Source organism: Calypte anna, chromosome 9 (assembly GCF_003957555.1).
Source record: "Calypte anna isolate BGI_N300 chromosome 9, bCalAnn1_v1.p, whole genome shotgun sequence".
Taxonomy (NCBI): domain Eukaryota; kingdom Metazoa; phylum Chordata; class Aves; order Apodiformes; family Trochilidae; genus Calypte; species Calypte anna.
The window spans coordinates 10,746,359-10,762,548 of NC_044255.1; the positions used below are offsets into that span (position 1 = coordinate 10,746,359).

At 37.0% G+C, this 16,190-nt stretch overlaps 2 protein-coding genes across 4 annotated transcripts in view; both read right to left on the reverse strand.

The window, feature by feature from the left end:
- XRN1 (5'-3' exoribonuclease 1) overlaps positions 1-14,172 on the reverse strand; it is a 35,298-nt gene extending 21,126 nt beyond the window's left edge. For both annotated transcript variants that reach the window (XM_030456023.1, XM_030456022.1), the window contains exons 1-16: positions 14,049-14,172; positions 10,850-11,082; positions 9,473-9,570; positions 9,007-9,116; positions 8,807-8,917; positions 8,495-8,577; positions 6,200-6,287; positions 5,904-6,072; positions 5,621-5,688; positions 4,014-4,148; positions 3,414-3,477; positions 2,742-2,847; positions 2,303-2,392; positions 1,997-2,153; positions 1,555-1,674; positions 405-574 (exon numbers count right to left, since the gene is read on the reverse strand). In XM_030456023.1, the coding sequence (XP_030311883.1) occupies positions 405-574; positions 1,555-1,674; positions 1,997-2,153; positions 2,303-2,392; positions 2,742-2,847; positions 3,414-3,477; positions 4,014-4,148; positions 5,621-5,688; positions 5,904-6,072; positions 6,200-6,287; positions 8,495-8,577; positions 8,807-8,917; positions 9,007-9,116; positions 9,473-9,570; positions 10,850-11,082; positions 14,049-14,123 (1,877 nt within the window). In that variant the 5' untranslated portion in view covers positions 14,124-14,172. The remainder of the gene's footprint in view (positions 1-404; positions 575-1,554; positions 1,675-1,996; positions 2,154-2,302; positions 2,393-2,741; positions 2,848-3,413; positions 3,478-4,013; positions 4,149-5,620; positions 5,689-5,903; positions 6,073-6,199; positions 6,288-8,494; positions 8,578-8,806; positions 8,918-9,006; positions 9,117-9,472; positions 9,571-10,849; positions 11,083-14,048) is intronic.
- Positions 14,173-15,442: 1,270 nt separating this feature from the next.
- Positions 15,443-16,190, reverse strand: part of ATR (ATR serine/threonine kinase) — a 38,164-nt gene continuing 37,416 nt past the window's right edge. For both annotated transcript variants that reach the window (XM_030456024.1, XM_030456025.1), the window contains exon 47: positions 15,443-15,874. In XM_030456024.1, the coding sequence (XP_030311884.1) occupies positions 15,701-15,874 (174 nt within the window). In that variant the 3' untranslated portion in view covers positions 15,443-15,700. The remainder of the gene's footprint in view (positions 15,875-16,190) is intronic.

The following is a 16,190-nucleotide window of genomic DNA, read 5'->3' on the forward strand; positions in this document are numbered from 1 at the left end:
ACAATTACTTGTTTTTTTCACTGAGTTAATCCTGCAACAGGCATTCCACCTCTATTTTCCTTTCAATTTGACTACTATTAACATATTTCCATTTAATCTTGAAACCTCAGCCTCTGTCAAATAAAGCTGGCTACTTGCAGCAAGAGGAAAGTGAACAACACACTTGTGTTCAACTCTGCACGGGATCCAAATGTTTACCATTTTACAAATGGTCTGAAATTAACATGTTGATAAATCATCAAATATTAGTACCAGTCTTTCATTCTCTCTGTCATACACAGTTCAGTGTGCTCTAAACTGTTCTTGCTGATTTACACTAGTTGATCTGTTTTGCAAAGTAGTAGTTGAAGAAAAGGCACAAATACTTAAAATAATCTACTCTAAAACTGTTATGCCAAAGTTACCTTGCATGACATCTTTCTATTGCAGGGAATTTCTCTGGCCAAGGTGATGTGTACTGGAACTCTGCACCTTTGTCATACCAGTACATTAAGCAAGCACTGTGAGTATTTCTTCGTTTCTCCTCTTCCTTTAGGCACTTATTACAGGATTCCATGGCCTGAAGCAGTCGTTTCTACGTTTTTGAGAAAGCAACATATGTGAAACTGGCAACAAGAATTACCATGGAAACATCTACAGTGGGAAAGAGAATATCTGCACTTCTCTGGTTAATGTGTTAATTTTCTCATTCCAGCTTCACCATTGCTCATGTCCCAGCTCTCTCATAACAAGGCAATTACAATGGAATGGCTTTGGAGAACAAAGATAATCTTTCCATAAATGTATTTCCAAAGGCTAGCCATATTTTTGCCTTTTACATTTAACATAAGAAGAAATATCAAAAATATCTTGGATGTCATCATAAAACTCTGCACAATAATTATGGAAAAATCTTCACAACCATGTCATTCAAGTAGCAATTCTCTTTTGTAAGAAGAGTGAGCCCCATGTACCTTTCACTGCGAACTACACAAAGAGCTGACAGGCACATGCCACCCACTGTGTGTCTTGTAACTTCTAATCTGTACTTACTTTCACCCAGTCTTTGAGGCACTCAAATTTAATCTGATAAAAAGCATTACAACAACATATATAATATTGTTATAATATATGCAAAAGGAAAATGTTAGCAATTTATTCTTCTATGTTAATGTTTGAGTGTTGATTTGTACTTACTAGTGTTTAAGTGAAGAGATTCAAGTAAAGACGTTTTTTCTTTTATTTTACCTATGTTCTGTGTTTTTATATGTATATAGGAACAGAACTTATTTCCTCTAAGAATCTAAAACTAAATATTTTAATAGTTAATTAAAAACACAACCAAAAACCAAAAAGTCCACATTCCTTATTTAAAGATTGTTGTCACTTGAGGCTAACTTTGGTTGTGGCAACTTAATCTAGGATTACTCTCCAAGCAGCACACATTAATGTTTTTCTGTGAACTTAGAGTCAATTTAAATACCATTTAATTTCATGTCTAACTGTTTATCAGTTAAGAAGTTTAGCAGATTTGTTATGAAGCTTTTTAAGACAGTAGATGTTGAAAGAACTTACCTCATCAATAAATGGGATTAATACTACAGCTTCCCATTCTTGCTGTTTTCCATTTAGGTCAGTTTTAAAATCTGGTGGATAATATTCTATAATAGGAGAGTCTTGACTAATCATCAAGTGCTAGGAAAATACAACAGAGGAATCGAACGAGTATTAGAGAGAATTTAGCATTAATTCTAGAAAGAGATAGAGGAAGGCTGGTATTAATACCAGCTTGGGACTAAACAGGAATTCAAAATTTAACTGTCCTAGTCTGAAATTGATTAGCAAATGCAAAATTTTGTGGTTATTACTAATCTTACAATGCACCAAGAAGTATTTAACTATGCACACAGAATAAACAGAGAGAACAGAGCTAAGAGGACATGTGAAAATACCAAGAAGAGTTAATTTAAAATTAAGCAGACAACCTGTAAGTGAAAGACAATTTAATAAATCCTACCTGGTAGCATTTAGGTAGGAGATCCTTGCTAGCTGCTGGAAGTACAGCAAGAAGCTGTTCAAACGGCATGAAAGGTTTTCCCAGTTCAAATTTGATTTTGAGTTCACTGATGTTGCAAATATCTGATAGATAAGGTGCATAATGGTAAGGATAATACCTGCAATGAAAAAAACAACACCCTCTTAAGTTATTTGACAGAAGCGTTCACAGATCAAAACCAATCAGAAACACATCAACTGTACCAAACATACAGGGTGAAATATCATGCCAACTTAAAGCAGTTTCTCATTTGGCAATTTTTCTTACCAGCTCCAAGACTGAACTCCATGGTAATAATAATGCAAAATCCATTGTATTGCCTGTACATAACATTCAGCTTGATCAGCCAAAAAGTCACTTAGAAGAAAAAAGAAAGACAGTTACTAGCTTTTCTTATTTTCAAAGGTATATAAAAATTACTTTGCACCTTGTACACAGGTGACAGAGCACTTTGGGAACCTACTAAGACTATGGTTTTCCAGATTAATTTAATAGTAAATGATTTTTTTCTCTCTCTGGTCCTCAAATACTTCACAGGAAACTTGACTTGCTGCATTTGTCAAAAGCATCACTGCTGAAGTACACTGACATGTTCTCTGCTTTGGATATGGATTAACATTCTATCTTGTATTAGACATATGCAAAGACTTGTATTTGGTGGTTAAAAAAAAAAACACACCAAAAAACCAGCAGTATGAACACTTACTCAGAAACTACTTCTACACCCATTTTAGTCATGTAGTAAGTTCTTTTGTATTGCCTAAACTCAGTTTCAAACAGATCATCATCTTCTGGTTCGTCTTCCAAAACATCTGAAAAAATAGTCATTAAAAAAAGATATTAACATTCACTTCTCTCCTACAAGGTCTGAGGACATTCAGTAATGACTTTGTTTCATCTTTATTCCTCAGTTCAGTTATTGATGCTTGTATATTATTAATGCTTGTACCTTCCTTGCACTGAAAGTAACATGGAACAATCAAACAAAATATATATCTGGCAGTACTCTAACTTTTCTATTCCTATAAACTCACACAGCACATTTTGTAACCCAATTACAATAACACAGAATATAAGCCACTAGCACATAATTTACAAAAACGTTAAAATAAATTCTAAAATTTCTTTTTAAATTTATTTATTTATAGTCCTTTTTTTCAGTAAGATCATCTTATATTTTTCCAATTAGTATAACAAAATACCCAGGCTTACAATGATCAAAATTGTAATGTTGCTGAAGATTTGCTCATGCATTTCTTTAATTCATCATGGAAATACTGGTCATGATATCAAATTCCTACAGATCTTCCAAACGCATATATAAATTAACAAGCTGTTTTTTTATTTTTTCATATATGGAAAAGTTACTTGCACTTACTTTTAGAGGTCACTTCACCTTCATTTTTTTCTAAAGCAGCCAAACATATAGAATTTTCCTGAGCCTATTAAATTAATATTTGAGATAAGGTATAAATACAGGATAATATGCACATACCTCATTTCCAACCATAGAATATGCAACTCAAAATGCTATAATCAAGATGTACAAATACATTATTTGTATTATGCATTATAATGTATTATTTGTATTACTGATGTAAATTTTATATTATTAATAGATAGTATTAATGTATTATTTGTATAATGTATTATAACATATAAACATAAGTAAAAAAACCCACTACAATTCCTTCTCCTGTAATTTCCTTGGGAACATTATTTTACCCACACAGATCAAAGGAGCAGCATTAAATAAAATCTCAACTACCTTTAAAAAGATCTGAATGTTTCTTTACCTAACTATAACTATTTACAAAAGTGTGCAGTACACATTCAAGCATTTTTACCTACATTATGTACTATTCTACAGCACAAGTATACATTCTAATTCATTAATTATTTCATTAATCTAAGATCAAGTTATTGATCTGCAAAAAGTAACATTCTTATTACCAAACTGTTAATGTAAAACACTAACCTTCTGTTTCTTCTGTTTATTTTTTCTGGCTTCCTCTGCTGCAATACCAGCTGCCTCATTGAGGTATTTATTGCCTACCTTACTTTCAAACCATTTTAGGTCTACAAAGACTTCACTGAAGTGTTCACGATCAAACTGTGCAAAAAGATTAGGGTAAGTTTAGAAATATTTGAGGCATGCCAAATTGTGCTTAGTTAACAATGTCTTTTTAGAACATCAATTAGATTACATCTAGAGTCGCTTGTATACTAACATTTTGCCTTAGAGCTACAACTAAACTGATTAATGTATAAAAAAAGTATTTCTTAGCAATATGTAGCATATACACAAGGCGTATTTTGTTTTCTTTTAGTATGGCATCAATGGCTAACAAAAAGAGTTAACTGCCACAATTCACCATCATCTCTAGAAGGTAGTCTTGGGCTACACATTGAACATTTTCATAGTTCTACCCAAGAAACAGGGCTGAAGCAGGGAAAACAGATTCATTTCCTTTTTATAAGTTCAGCAGAAAGCTGAGACCCTTTTATTTCTATATGGCCTGTACCTTTTCTTATCTCTAGGATGGATTACTGGAACAACACTTAACAGGACTGTCTCTAGCACACCTGTTAGTTCATGAAGAACATTCTGAAAGATACTAACGCTTCACTGCTCTCTACCAGTGATCTTCATAAAAAACTTGCAAAAAAATACTTCTCTCCCACATCTTCAGGCATAGCTTACTCCACAATAAACTGGCCCACAGGGGAAGTAAATAATACTACTGACTGCAGCACACTATGCCCAGTATTGCTGCTCATTACTCAGTAAGAATCAAGTACCAAGATTCTACTGGTGCTTCTTCATTTAAAACTGCCTTACTGAAAGATACTTAAGCATAGATCAAATGAGTTGATCTTTTTCCTTTTGTAAGTTAAGACAACAACTGACTGTATGCAGTCAGTCAAAACATAAAATAGTATAGGTTAAAAGGGATCTCTTAAGATCATCTAGTCCAAGCCCTGTGCTGTCAGTAGGGACATCTTCAACTAGATCAGGTTGCTCAGAGCCATTGAACTTCAATGCCTCCAGGGATGGGGCATCCACTACCATTTCAGGCAACTGTTGACACTGTGTCACCACAATAATCATTAAAAATGTCTTCCTTATATCTAGTATAAGTCCACCCTCTTTTAGTTTAAACCATTATCCTTTGTCCTGTAACTACAGGCCCTGCTAAAAGTTTGTCCCCATCTGTCCCACAGGCCCCCTCTAAGTATTGAAAGGCTGCAATAAGGTCTCCCCAGAGCTTTCTCATCTCCAGGCTGAGCAACCCCAACTCTCAGCCTTTCTTCATAGGAGGTGCTCCACCCCTCTGATCACTTTGTGATCCCTCATCTGGGGATGCACCAACAGCTCCATGTCTTTCTTGTGCTTAGGGCTCCAGAGCATGAGACAACACTTGAGGTGAGGCCTTACCAACAGTCAACTGAACCATTTGCAGAACAGTCATTTAACAGTTCATAAAAACTACAGCATGATGTATTTTACAGTACTATACTATAATCGAGATTATATTCAGCAGACAACACAATCCTATACAGTGTAATTTCAAAGTTACTTACATCTGACAATCTCGTGAGATATTTTTCAAAGCGTTTTAAATTCAGATGCCCATTTTCATTTATGTAACCTATTTCAAAAACAAAGTATGTTTTTTAAAATCAACCAATTCAACACTTAAAATTTCAATTTAAATGGCCTATAGGTAACAGACTCCAACCTCACTGACTGTCTAAACAAAGTGCAATAAATGCTAAACATTCTAGCAAGACTTAACAGGTCAGGAAATAATAAGGAGGGAATGTTAATGTTTCTACTTTCCACAATTGAACTTCATGTTCTTACCTCCCAGTTCTGGCAAGATAGCCATGTATGTTCTATAAAGTAGCGGCAGTGCATCATGGTTAATGTGTAAATGAGGTAGATGAGGAATAAAATCATTTCCTACAAGGAAACCCATTAAGATCCAATCATCTATTATCCTTTCAATATCATATTCAAAGGAAATCTTGTCCTTAGGGAAAAAAAAAAAAAAAAAGAAAAAAAAGAAAAAAAACAACCCAGGAGTACAATTTTTATTATCATGTTTGCATAAAAAGACCTCACACATTTTTTTCAATCACAGCTCCACTAGAACTTACTTTTACGGATGAAAATTCATAATCAATATATTCTCTCATCAGTGATAAGTGTAGTAAATGAAATGTGGTTTCTTCTGGTGCACATGCTCTGTAAATTATTCAGAACATTAAGTTAATTATTTAGAAACTTACTTTCAACATGAATATTTAATAAGTCCAAGGTTACCTAAAACCAAGTAATCTTAGCAAGACTGTATCTTTGCCGAAGAAATAATCAGTAAATATTTCTTCTTATCTATTTTAAGATTAATCTAGTTGGAGTGTATTAAATTTTGCAGTTGAAGCTTCTGAACAGCACATGTGACTGCACTGAATGGAAAACAGGGTAGAAAGCAGGACAGCTTCATGGAGTTCCATACTGCATTAACTATTTCCTAAGTAATTATCTCATTGTTCCAAAGATGGACAACATAACTTTGCACCAAAACAAATAAATTTTAAGTTACTTTAGAACTAGTCTGAGTACATATAGAGTACACAGACTCATATTAAGATGGTTAAGATTGGTGGGTTACATTTGCAGTCAATTGCTTCTTGTAAGAAAAGAGTATGCTCAACTTGAAAATATACTCTAGATGTATGTTACCTACTGGCTTCAACGTAGCACCCAAAGAAAAAAGACAAAACTACTGCTCGTTCATGCCATAAATAAGTGAACATATTTTCTGCCTTGTTTTCCTTTCTTCACTTAAGTAACTTCATACCTAAACAAATGTTAGGCCAAAATCAGTTAATACCTACATTAATGACTCAAAGTCTAATGTATAATGTATTTAAAATTCATAAAGGACTACTTCACATTGTAGTTACTATAACTAGCTGGGATCACCTCCAGTAACAAACCAGCATCAACACCCATATATTCACACACACAAACAGGTTTTGGCCAAAATCCTCCAAGACAGACACGTGACCCACAAAATTTTCGCAAGTCTACCAAGATGAACTCTGAACTACACTTGGCTGCACAGGACTTCAGACCCAATTCTGTCACTTTTAAAATGTAATTTTCATATTGTCAAATCCAGGTTGATGCTCTAAGAATCTATATCTAGACAATCCACCCCTTATTCTATGTTGCACTGGAATTGAAAATCCCAAGGAGAAAAGTAACTTCACCCAGTAAAGAAGCAGCTGACAAACCTTAGTTTATTCATATTTTTAATATTTTCTGATTTCCAACTGTAAGTACTCATAAAAGTACCTACATAAAAGTACTCATAAAAGGCACTGAGAGAAGGCAATTGCTGTAACTTCCAGAAATGAGCTCCTGTAGTAAGCAGTATTATCCAGAAATTACAAAAGCAAAATATGGACAATGTTGCTTGACAGGAAAAAGAAGAAACTGTTGACACTTTGCCTTTTGATTTAATAATTTATTTAATTCCTCAAAAGGCCATCCAACTTCTGTATCATTGAAAAAAGAGGGACAAACAAATTTCTTTGATTAGACTTACTGTCTTTTAAAAAGATAATATATATTACATGCCAACACTATCAATAAACATTAGTGAAAAGTTGACTGCAAAAACCATAAGAATACCTATTTCTGATGTCTATCATATTGTCCTTGGCAATAAAACATTTCTCTATTAGCAAAAATAATGCATTTATCTAAATATTTATGACTTGGGACTGTATTATCCGAACTCCTTTTTGTACCAAGTAAGTGTATTTCTCTCTCTCACACCTTCTCCCTTTATCTACCAAATACATGGTTAAGGTCCTTCAAAGAAGTAATCTAGTCACAGTAACAGTTATAAAATTAATTTTTCTCTTACTGCTCCACATACACACACAGCTGTGGAACAAATCACATTGTCCTGATAGATTATAGCCTATAAATTAGTTCAAATGGGCAAATCCAAACAAAGAGCATATCTAGTCAGCCAGTTTAAAATACTCTCCTTTAGTAATTACTGAAGTAATTTACTCCAGTAATTTACTCACATGCATAAAAACTCAGACATATAAATAGATTTTAAAAAGCCAATGTCTGCATGAGTTATGCAGTTATGGGGAAAAAGAAAGCATTACAACCTGGGCTGTTCCATTAAAAAATGTGAAGAACACAATGCAACACACCAACGCCACAGTTTTGATTTATTTTTTTTTATCATCAGTCCTAATGGTATGTATTTTCTTCACAATCTCTCTAAATCAATCTAAATGCACAATTTCACTAAAAGACATACCTAAGTTCATGTATTACCCAACACAAAAATAAACTAAGTATTTATTAAATTAGTATGCAATAATTTTATCATATATAAAGTATAAGTTAAATTAGTTTACCTTTGAGATTTTTTACCACCAAATTTGACTTCTTCTCTTAAGAGAGCAAAGTGTGCCTCATGACTTGTTAAACCCAGCATAATCTATTAAAAAGAGATATTGAAAAGGTCATTATTTTTTTTAAACAGTTAGTTTAACATTTGAGCACTATAAAGAAATTTTATTGTTCTTGGTCAAAACAAATTCAGACATTTTCAGGAACACAAAATTACATGCTTGTTTAGCAACATTTTAGAGTTCTAAAATCTTAGAAAAACAAAGATGCACATTTTTATAAACGTCTGTTGCTTGATTTGTTTTAATTGCACATACCAAGTCAGCATCTAAACCATAGAGACAATGTCTTGTGTTTGGATCATGATGGGGCTTTGCTTTCTCTGATCTGATGAACTCCATAATTTTATGCTCACCTTCTCCTGGAGTCTGCACAAAAAAACCCCAAATTCATCAGTAAGTGTTTTTCTATAAACAAAAAATTTATCTAAAATAAAATATTAAAAAAATACAATAACCTCATGGCCTGATAAGTAGACTGTTACTCCTTGCCAGGATTTGTCTGTGGAAATCTTCATATTTACAAAATATTTAAGATGCTCATGCAATCTGGCCATGAATTCAGTTCCTGAAAACAGAAACCTAAGTTAAACACAAAGCTTTTCACTAGTAATTCAAACCTGTATTTACATACCAAAAGTATCAATGGGGAAAAAAACCAAACCAAACAACACACCAAAAAAAATCTGCAAGAGATGAAGGGGACAGCGGTTTTTTTCAAACAGCAATCTAAAAAATACTTAGTTTTTATTTCTCCTAAAATCGAAGAAATACTACTAAAATTTACTAACACTTCTGTTCCTAACTTACTTAAGGCTTTATTGATTCTGTCCTCTAATTTAAACCAAAATGCTTAGGATAGGAAAAAAATGCCGAAATAGAGAAGCAAAAACATTAATCTAAGTAATGAACAAATTAACTTACCTGGTGTAATACAGTTTGAGTCAAATCTGGCCTCTGTAGGGAGAGTTTCTCCCTTTTCTAGTGCCTTTTTTATTTTGTCCTCTGCCTCTTTTGCTGATCTAAATCACATCAGGGTTGGAGAAAGGGAGCAGAGAAAGGATATTGACATTTGAATAAGGTAATTCTAAGAACAGCTTTACTAATCAAACAGACATAGTTTTAAAGAGTGTTTTAAAAAAGAAAACAGAGAGAAATTCAACTCCTGAATAGAGTTTGAACTTGTTTCTGATAGGAAGCCTTAAAATAGCTTTTTTTTTTAAACTAGTAATGATGATAATCTGTTATTGCTTACATACAGTTAATAATTAGATCACCAACATTATCATTCAATGACTGATCACCACAAAGGCAAATTGACATTGAAACATTAGGAATACTCAGGATCTAAATATGTGAAAGTGCTATCCCAGAACAATAATGTTAATTTAGTCAACATAGCAGCAAGCTTGGAATACCAAGAGTGTAGAAGAGGTGAAGTTAACAATTTGTCATCAATAGCAAGGGAGAAGCAAGCAAACAAACATCCTAGGCCTCCTTGGCCAAGGATTTAATGAACACATCTGAACCAGAAAAAGAGCAGCTCTTAGTTAATCTCTTCTTCACCCCAATCTCCCTTTTCCATAAGAAACCCCGAGAAACTAACAAACAATAAAACAAACAAAAAACCCAAACCAACCAATAAAAAAAACAAAACAAAAAATGCAGCAACTTGAAAATCTTCTCTTACTAATTTTGTCAAGTTTATTTCTATTACCATCTCTGTACTACCTGCCCACTGGCTTTCTTTCCTTACAGTAGTCTTTAGAACAGCTTCCACATCTCCCAAAACCGTATTACTTCCACTGTGAAATCTACCTGCAGGTCTATATTTGAGCTAGCTTGCTAAATGGCAGCAACAGGAAACCAGAGTTTCATCTGAAATTTCGATTCTTCTACGACTGTCGAAGCGCATATAGTTACCAAAAAGGGGTATCTAGAATTACCATTCACAAATACCAAAAACTATCGCTGGTCATGAAGTCATTGGATGCATCTGTAGGAGCACCAATGTAGAGGTATTTAAGTGAAAATTTCAAAGGAAAAATATATCCCCCTGCCCCAAAGTCTCACACACACAGAGGAAAATCCAAGTAGCAAAAAACCTTTTGTTTTGGAATTCTGACTTTATTAATATTTTACAGGTAGTTACTCTTACTTAACTAAAAATTAAAGCCAGTCAAAGGTCTGTGAGTATGACCAGTCATAATGTATTTAACTTTTCATGGCATACATTTAAGTAAATGTGTTATTTTCAAGTGTCTACCATCTTAAAGACAGAGCAGTAACAAATATTCTTACCTAAAACGTCTCCCGCGCTGCTGATTCATTTTGGCTCTTGGAGCTACTCCATCAACTGCCATGAAGAAAACCTTCCTTGGTTTAATAATACGAAACAGTACTTCCAAATAGTGAAAAATATCAGCAAAAATCTTATCTTCTGAGATTCTGAAGTGAACATCATCATCATTTGGATGTGAACACTGATGTATAATGCCATTCATGTCCAGGTATAAGTTGTCAAACTCTGGAATCTGCAAAAGTCACAGTTAGTACCCACCTGGTGACAGCTGAAGCAACAAAATCACTACCCAAGGCACAGCTGAGAGTAATGAACTCTGGAAGCTGAGCTGGGAAGTCCTCTCTGCAACCCACTGCACACCAACAGGCCAAGAATACCTAGACTGGCTACAGGTTTGCTTACACTTGCAATCCATTATTATGATTTTCCCTGTGAATGAACAGGGAAACAGCTGAACAGATTCCTATCCTATCCTGTTTCTGGGACCTCAGGGCTTCTGTCCCCTGTTCTCAGCCTGTCTTCTACATTGTATATGGGAAAAGCAAATGAATATCACAATTTTCAGGAAGAGGTAGGGTTTTTTTAATATCACCACACATTTCACAGATTCTGTCTTGCATAGATGCTCTATAACTGCATATGCCATCTCCAACAGTACTTCAAAAGCTAAGCCAGCCTAAGAAGCTTTAGCACTCTCCCTGTTAACGAGTTTCAACGATGAGCATTACCCATCCTAACAGCCACCTCTGAGTCTAGAGTGGCAATTGGCACCAAAACCAGTGAAGTTATCAATAACATTATCAATTTCTTCCTCGCAATTCCAAAATGTGTGGGATTTTTTCTGTCTAGTTCTGTTCTTCTAGTAAGGTTACCTGCAGCAGTTCACCTTTCTTTCATGGGAAAAAGCCCCTCCCCAAGTGTACACAAGCAACATGTAAGGCACAAACATCTGAAGCAAAGGAGATTTTATCCATCTTCACTTGTTGCCAAAAACCACTAAACATGCACAACAGCAATTTGCAGTAAACAAACTGATCCTTTAATCTACCAATATGACTGTTCATAAAAATCCTCTTATTACAGCTGGAAAAAGGCACTGCTAACTTTTCATGATTATCTGAAGTACTGCTGCTGACATAGCTTTACGTAATTTTGAAAGGGATGTTGTCTAGACTTGCATTTATCATCCAGATGTAAGAGAAACATAACTCTGTTTCAGAAAAAGAAAAGAAAATTGTAAGAAACAGGAGTCAGGATTGGGAAGGAACTCCAGTCACCTGCAATAACCAGTCTTGTGTTGTGCATAACCACCTCCAGTGCAGTTAAATTCTGTAACCAAACTGCTCTCTACATGCTCAAACACCACATCATCCACACAGGCACCACTTTCAGATAAGAAGAGAATGGGGCATTGAACAGGTAGCATTCTAAAGAGGTGAAAACTAATTCTTTTATATCAAAGAAACATACATGTGTAAAACAGATGACCTTTTAAGAAGCACAACTATAATACGATTTAAAGATAATGATGTGTTTTACACAGGAATTGTCTTTTAATCTGAGTAGTTTATTCTCTAATAGCAAACAAAAATACTTATCCTGATGCTAGCATGTGTCAGTCTATATATTCAAGTGGTCTGGCAAACAAAAGGATGATCAGGGATAATAAGCTTCAGTAACAGCATCTATCCCACATAACAATCTAGGAATGTTCTCTCTCATAGAGAAAAAGTATTCTACCTAAGATAACAACATAATCTTTGGAAACACCAACTAGAGAATAGCATTAGCATTAGTGTACAACTCTGAGTTGCCATTTCTATTTATATTAAGCGCTCTAACAGCCTCTTTCAGAAAGCATCACGGGTTCTACCCCCTGCTGCTATCTGGTTAGAGCAGACACATACTGCCTCCCTCAGCTGCCTTCCTTCGAAGTTCTTCAACAGAAGTTTAAAGCTGCCAGCAACTCCAACGAGCAGCCCAGGATTTTAAGAGAGTAGCTGAAAAGCCAGGAGGCACTGGCTGCCACCCTGCTACATGGACAACAGAAAACACTCTAGTAAAAGCCAAAAACTCAAAAGCAAAAGCCTAACTTTTGAAAAATGCTTTACAACAAGAAGGATCAAACACCCAGACTTGGAATCACTTGATATAACAGCTATTTAATAGTTTAAACAGCTCTCTATTTAGGAAAAATGTTTTAACATTCCAATATACCCTCTATGACTAGCCAGAATATCCTTATTCAGACTATAAAACCACATTCATATTATTAAAACCACATGCATATGATTAACTGATATTAATCAATTAAAAATAACTGTGAAAACTATGTCTAACAATGATTTCGCTGAAAACCAGATGAAAATTAAACATGATTTCTCTGAAACCAAGGCACCTTTTTTGCCTGTTAGAAGCATTTTTTATGGATTTCCTTTTCCAGGCTTTAATATACTTCTCGGTTTTGCTACCAATACAAACTGTCCGACACATGAGACTACAAGAAAACAGAGCTGTAAAACCTCTCCCTCGTCATTGCTGTGCCATCCGTCGTCAGCAGCAGGAACTTCCCTGAGTCCGGTAAGGAGGAAACTCCGAGGAGAAGCTGCTGCTTCCCGCGGAGCAAAGAGCCACCAGTGGCCGAGGAGTTTTAGGGGGGGCTGAGGAGGAACGGGACCACCGAAAAACACCTGCGAGCGAGGGTAGAGCCCGGCCGAGGGGAGCCAGACACGGCGAGGCAGCGGATAAGCGCTCCGGCTGCGCAGTTCCTCGAAGGCGCCTTCGGTTCGGGTGCTGCCAAAAACACGACTCGCACGTAGAGAGGGAGTGCAAATAATTGCCCCGCCGAGCTCCAACAGCAGGGCCCAGCACTGCTATACGGTAACACCAGCCTGGGGTGGGACTCGCAGCTTTCAGGGGGGCTCCGAAAGCCCCGCCCGCCTAACAGGGGCCGCACGCCGCCATCCCGCGGCTTTCGGCCGCTGAGCCTCGGGTACCGCCGAGGCATAGCCGTCCGCCCCTACACCGACCCATCTCTCGGCGAACTGGCCTCGACTCCGGCCCAGCCCCGCAAGCCGGTCCGGGGCCCAGGCCCGCTCCGTCGCCTCACCGAGGTGCCAGTCAGTACCCCCCACCGCCAGCCCGGCGCGGAGCAGAGATGGGCCCTTGTCAGGCAACGGCGCTCTGCCCGCAGCTCACCTGATGTTCTTTCACCACCTGGCTGAGGCAGGGGTACCGCTCCGAGATCCACCGGTAGAACTTGGGGACCCCCATGGCCACCGCTCTCCGCCGCCCTCACAACCAAACAACCGCGGGCCGCGCTCCGCCCTCCTTCCGGTGCGCCGCGCTGACAGCCGCCCGCACCATAGAGCGCCGCCCAGAGCGCCCCGCTCCCACCATAGAGAACGGCGGACAGAGCGGCGCCGCCGGCGCAAGGCGGAAGTGGCGCGGTCTTTCTGCCGCCCCGCTGCGGTGCCCGGCGGAGCCACCGTTGCCTTCAGCTGGCAACGTCTCCTTTCGCCCCGTTCTCTTACAGCCTACACAGGCGCTCTCGCCACGCGTGTCGGTGGCCTCTGGCCGCTTGCGGGTCCCTGAGCGATGGGCAACTCCCTCAGCCGTACCTAGGGCAGCAGCGCCCCGAGCCCATCTATTCGCGCCGTGGTGGATCCGGAGCCTGACCCGGCAGCACCGCCCCAGCATTCTCACACACAGCAACACAGGACAGGGCAGGAGGTTCCAAAGACCTTCCTTGCAAAGAGTTTCAGACTTATAGACGGGGACCAGACTTCTGGAAGATGAAGCATTAGTCCCACGAGAGAAACAAAAGCACCATAACCAATTGTAAACCCACTGTTTAAATGCACCCTCCAAAACATCTGGATTTCAACTGAACCAAAACTTAAGTCTTATCAGTTTGATCACAAACAAACAGCATTTTCTCTCAAAACAAAGCAAAAAATACTGTACAAAAATTCTAATGATAGAAAATGTTACATAGGTAACAGCAGGATTTCCCCCCCCCTCATTTCCCAACAGCTTGGATGCCTCCAAACACAAGCGTTACTGGAAGTTAGCACATGCCTTCTGAACATACTTGGTCTACTCTTGTCCATATTAAAGACAATTTTTCTGGAATGGAGTCTGAAAAACACTTGCTATAGCTACTCTTTTTACAGGAGAGGGAGGAGATGAGCTGTCCAGAACTCTGAGGAGTCTGAAGGTATATGAAAGTCCCAGATACCATCCCCCTGCCTCAGTTGTGTTACAGCAGTAGTGCCACAGTTCTCTAACAGCTTTCTGTGCTTTCCTTCATAGAGTTTTAGGCAGGCCAGATGGAAGAAAGCCAAAGGAAATAAAAAATCAACGTCTATTGCTAAAAAAAGCCCTCATTATTTTTAGAAAGGCCTTCTGAACTATGAGTAGAACAAGCTGAAAGAACCACTTAAGAGTATAAACTTTAATGTCAGTTTCTAATCTACAAGAAAACAGAAAAATTTTATAAAAATATGTGGTACTTTATAGAGTGTGTTATTGCAATATTGCAAAAATTTTTCATATAGTCAGAGCAGGTAAGTACATAAACTTGAAGGCACTTGCATATGTAGTCCATATGTACTGTCATATACTCACACAAAAACACAAGTTGCAGCACTTTACACACCTGCAAATGTATTCATAACATACTTCCAAGTGTATTGTATATTTCACATAGATTTTGATTTGATCCTAAGACTGTTCTGCTGCTCACTATCAGAAATCAACAGAAGCAACAAATTACCACTGATAAATACCTTCTCAGAACATTACAGCTACATCCCTTGTGAATGGAATTGTTCCGAAGTAAACAGATTTCACATATATGGAGCCCAGCCCATATACATCTGGCAGAGCAGGTTGTCATCACTTGCTTCTTGGATCAGGTAATGAACATGCCCTTCAATAGATAAGGGTAATCCTTTTATTCTGTTTCTAGTCTTAATGACACCTTGCAGCCTTTGTTCTATATCAAGGACATGGGTTTTGGCCTGGAAACAATAAAATAAAATGTTAATTTTGCTACTATCCACGAACTTCTACTTCTTAAAATAAAACAGTATTTATTTAGTATACGTTTCAAATCTGTATGCTAGTTTAACACAAACCCTAGACACCTACACCAGTGTTATCCCTAATTTTCAAAATACCTACTATTTAAAATAATTCTTTAAAATTTATAGATTGTTGGTCAAGTTCTAACATTTACCTTATATATTTATAGATAAAATATACCAGAAAATATTTAAAAAACTATGCAAATGTATTTGACAATGTTATAGAAGTTTTATTTAATACAATTACTTT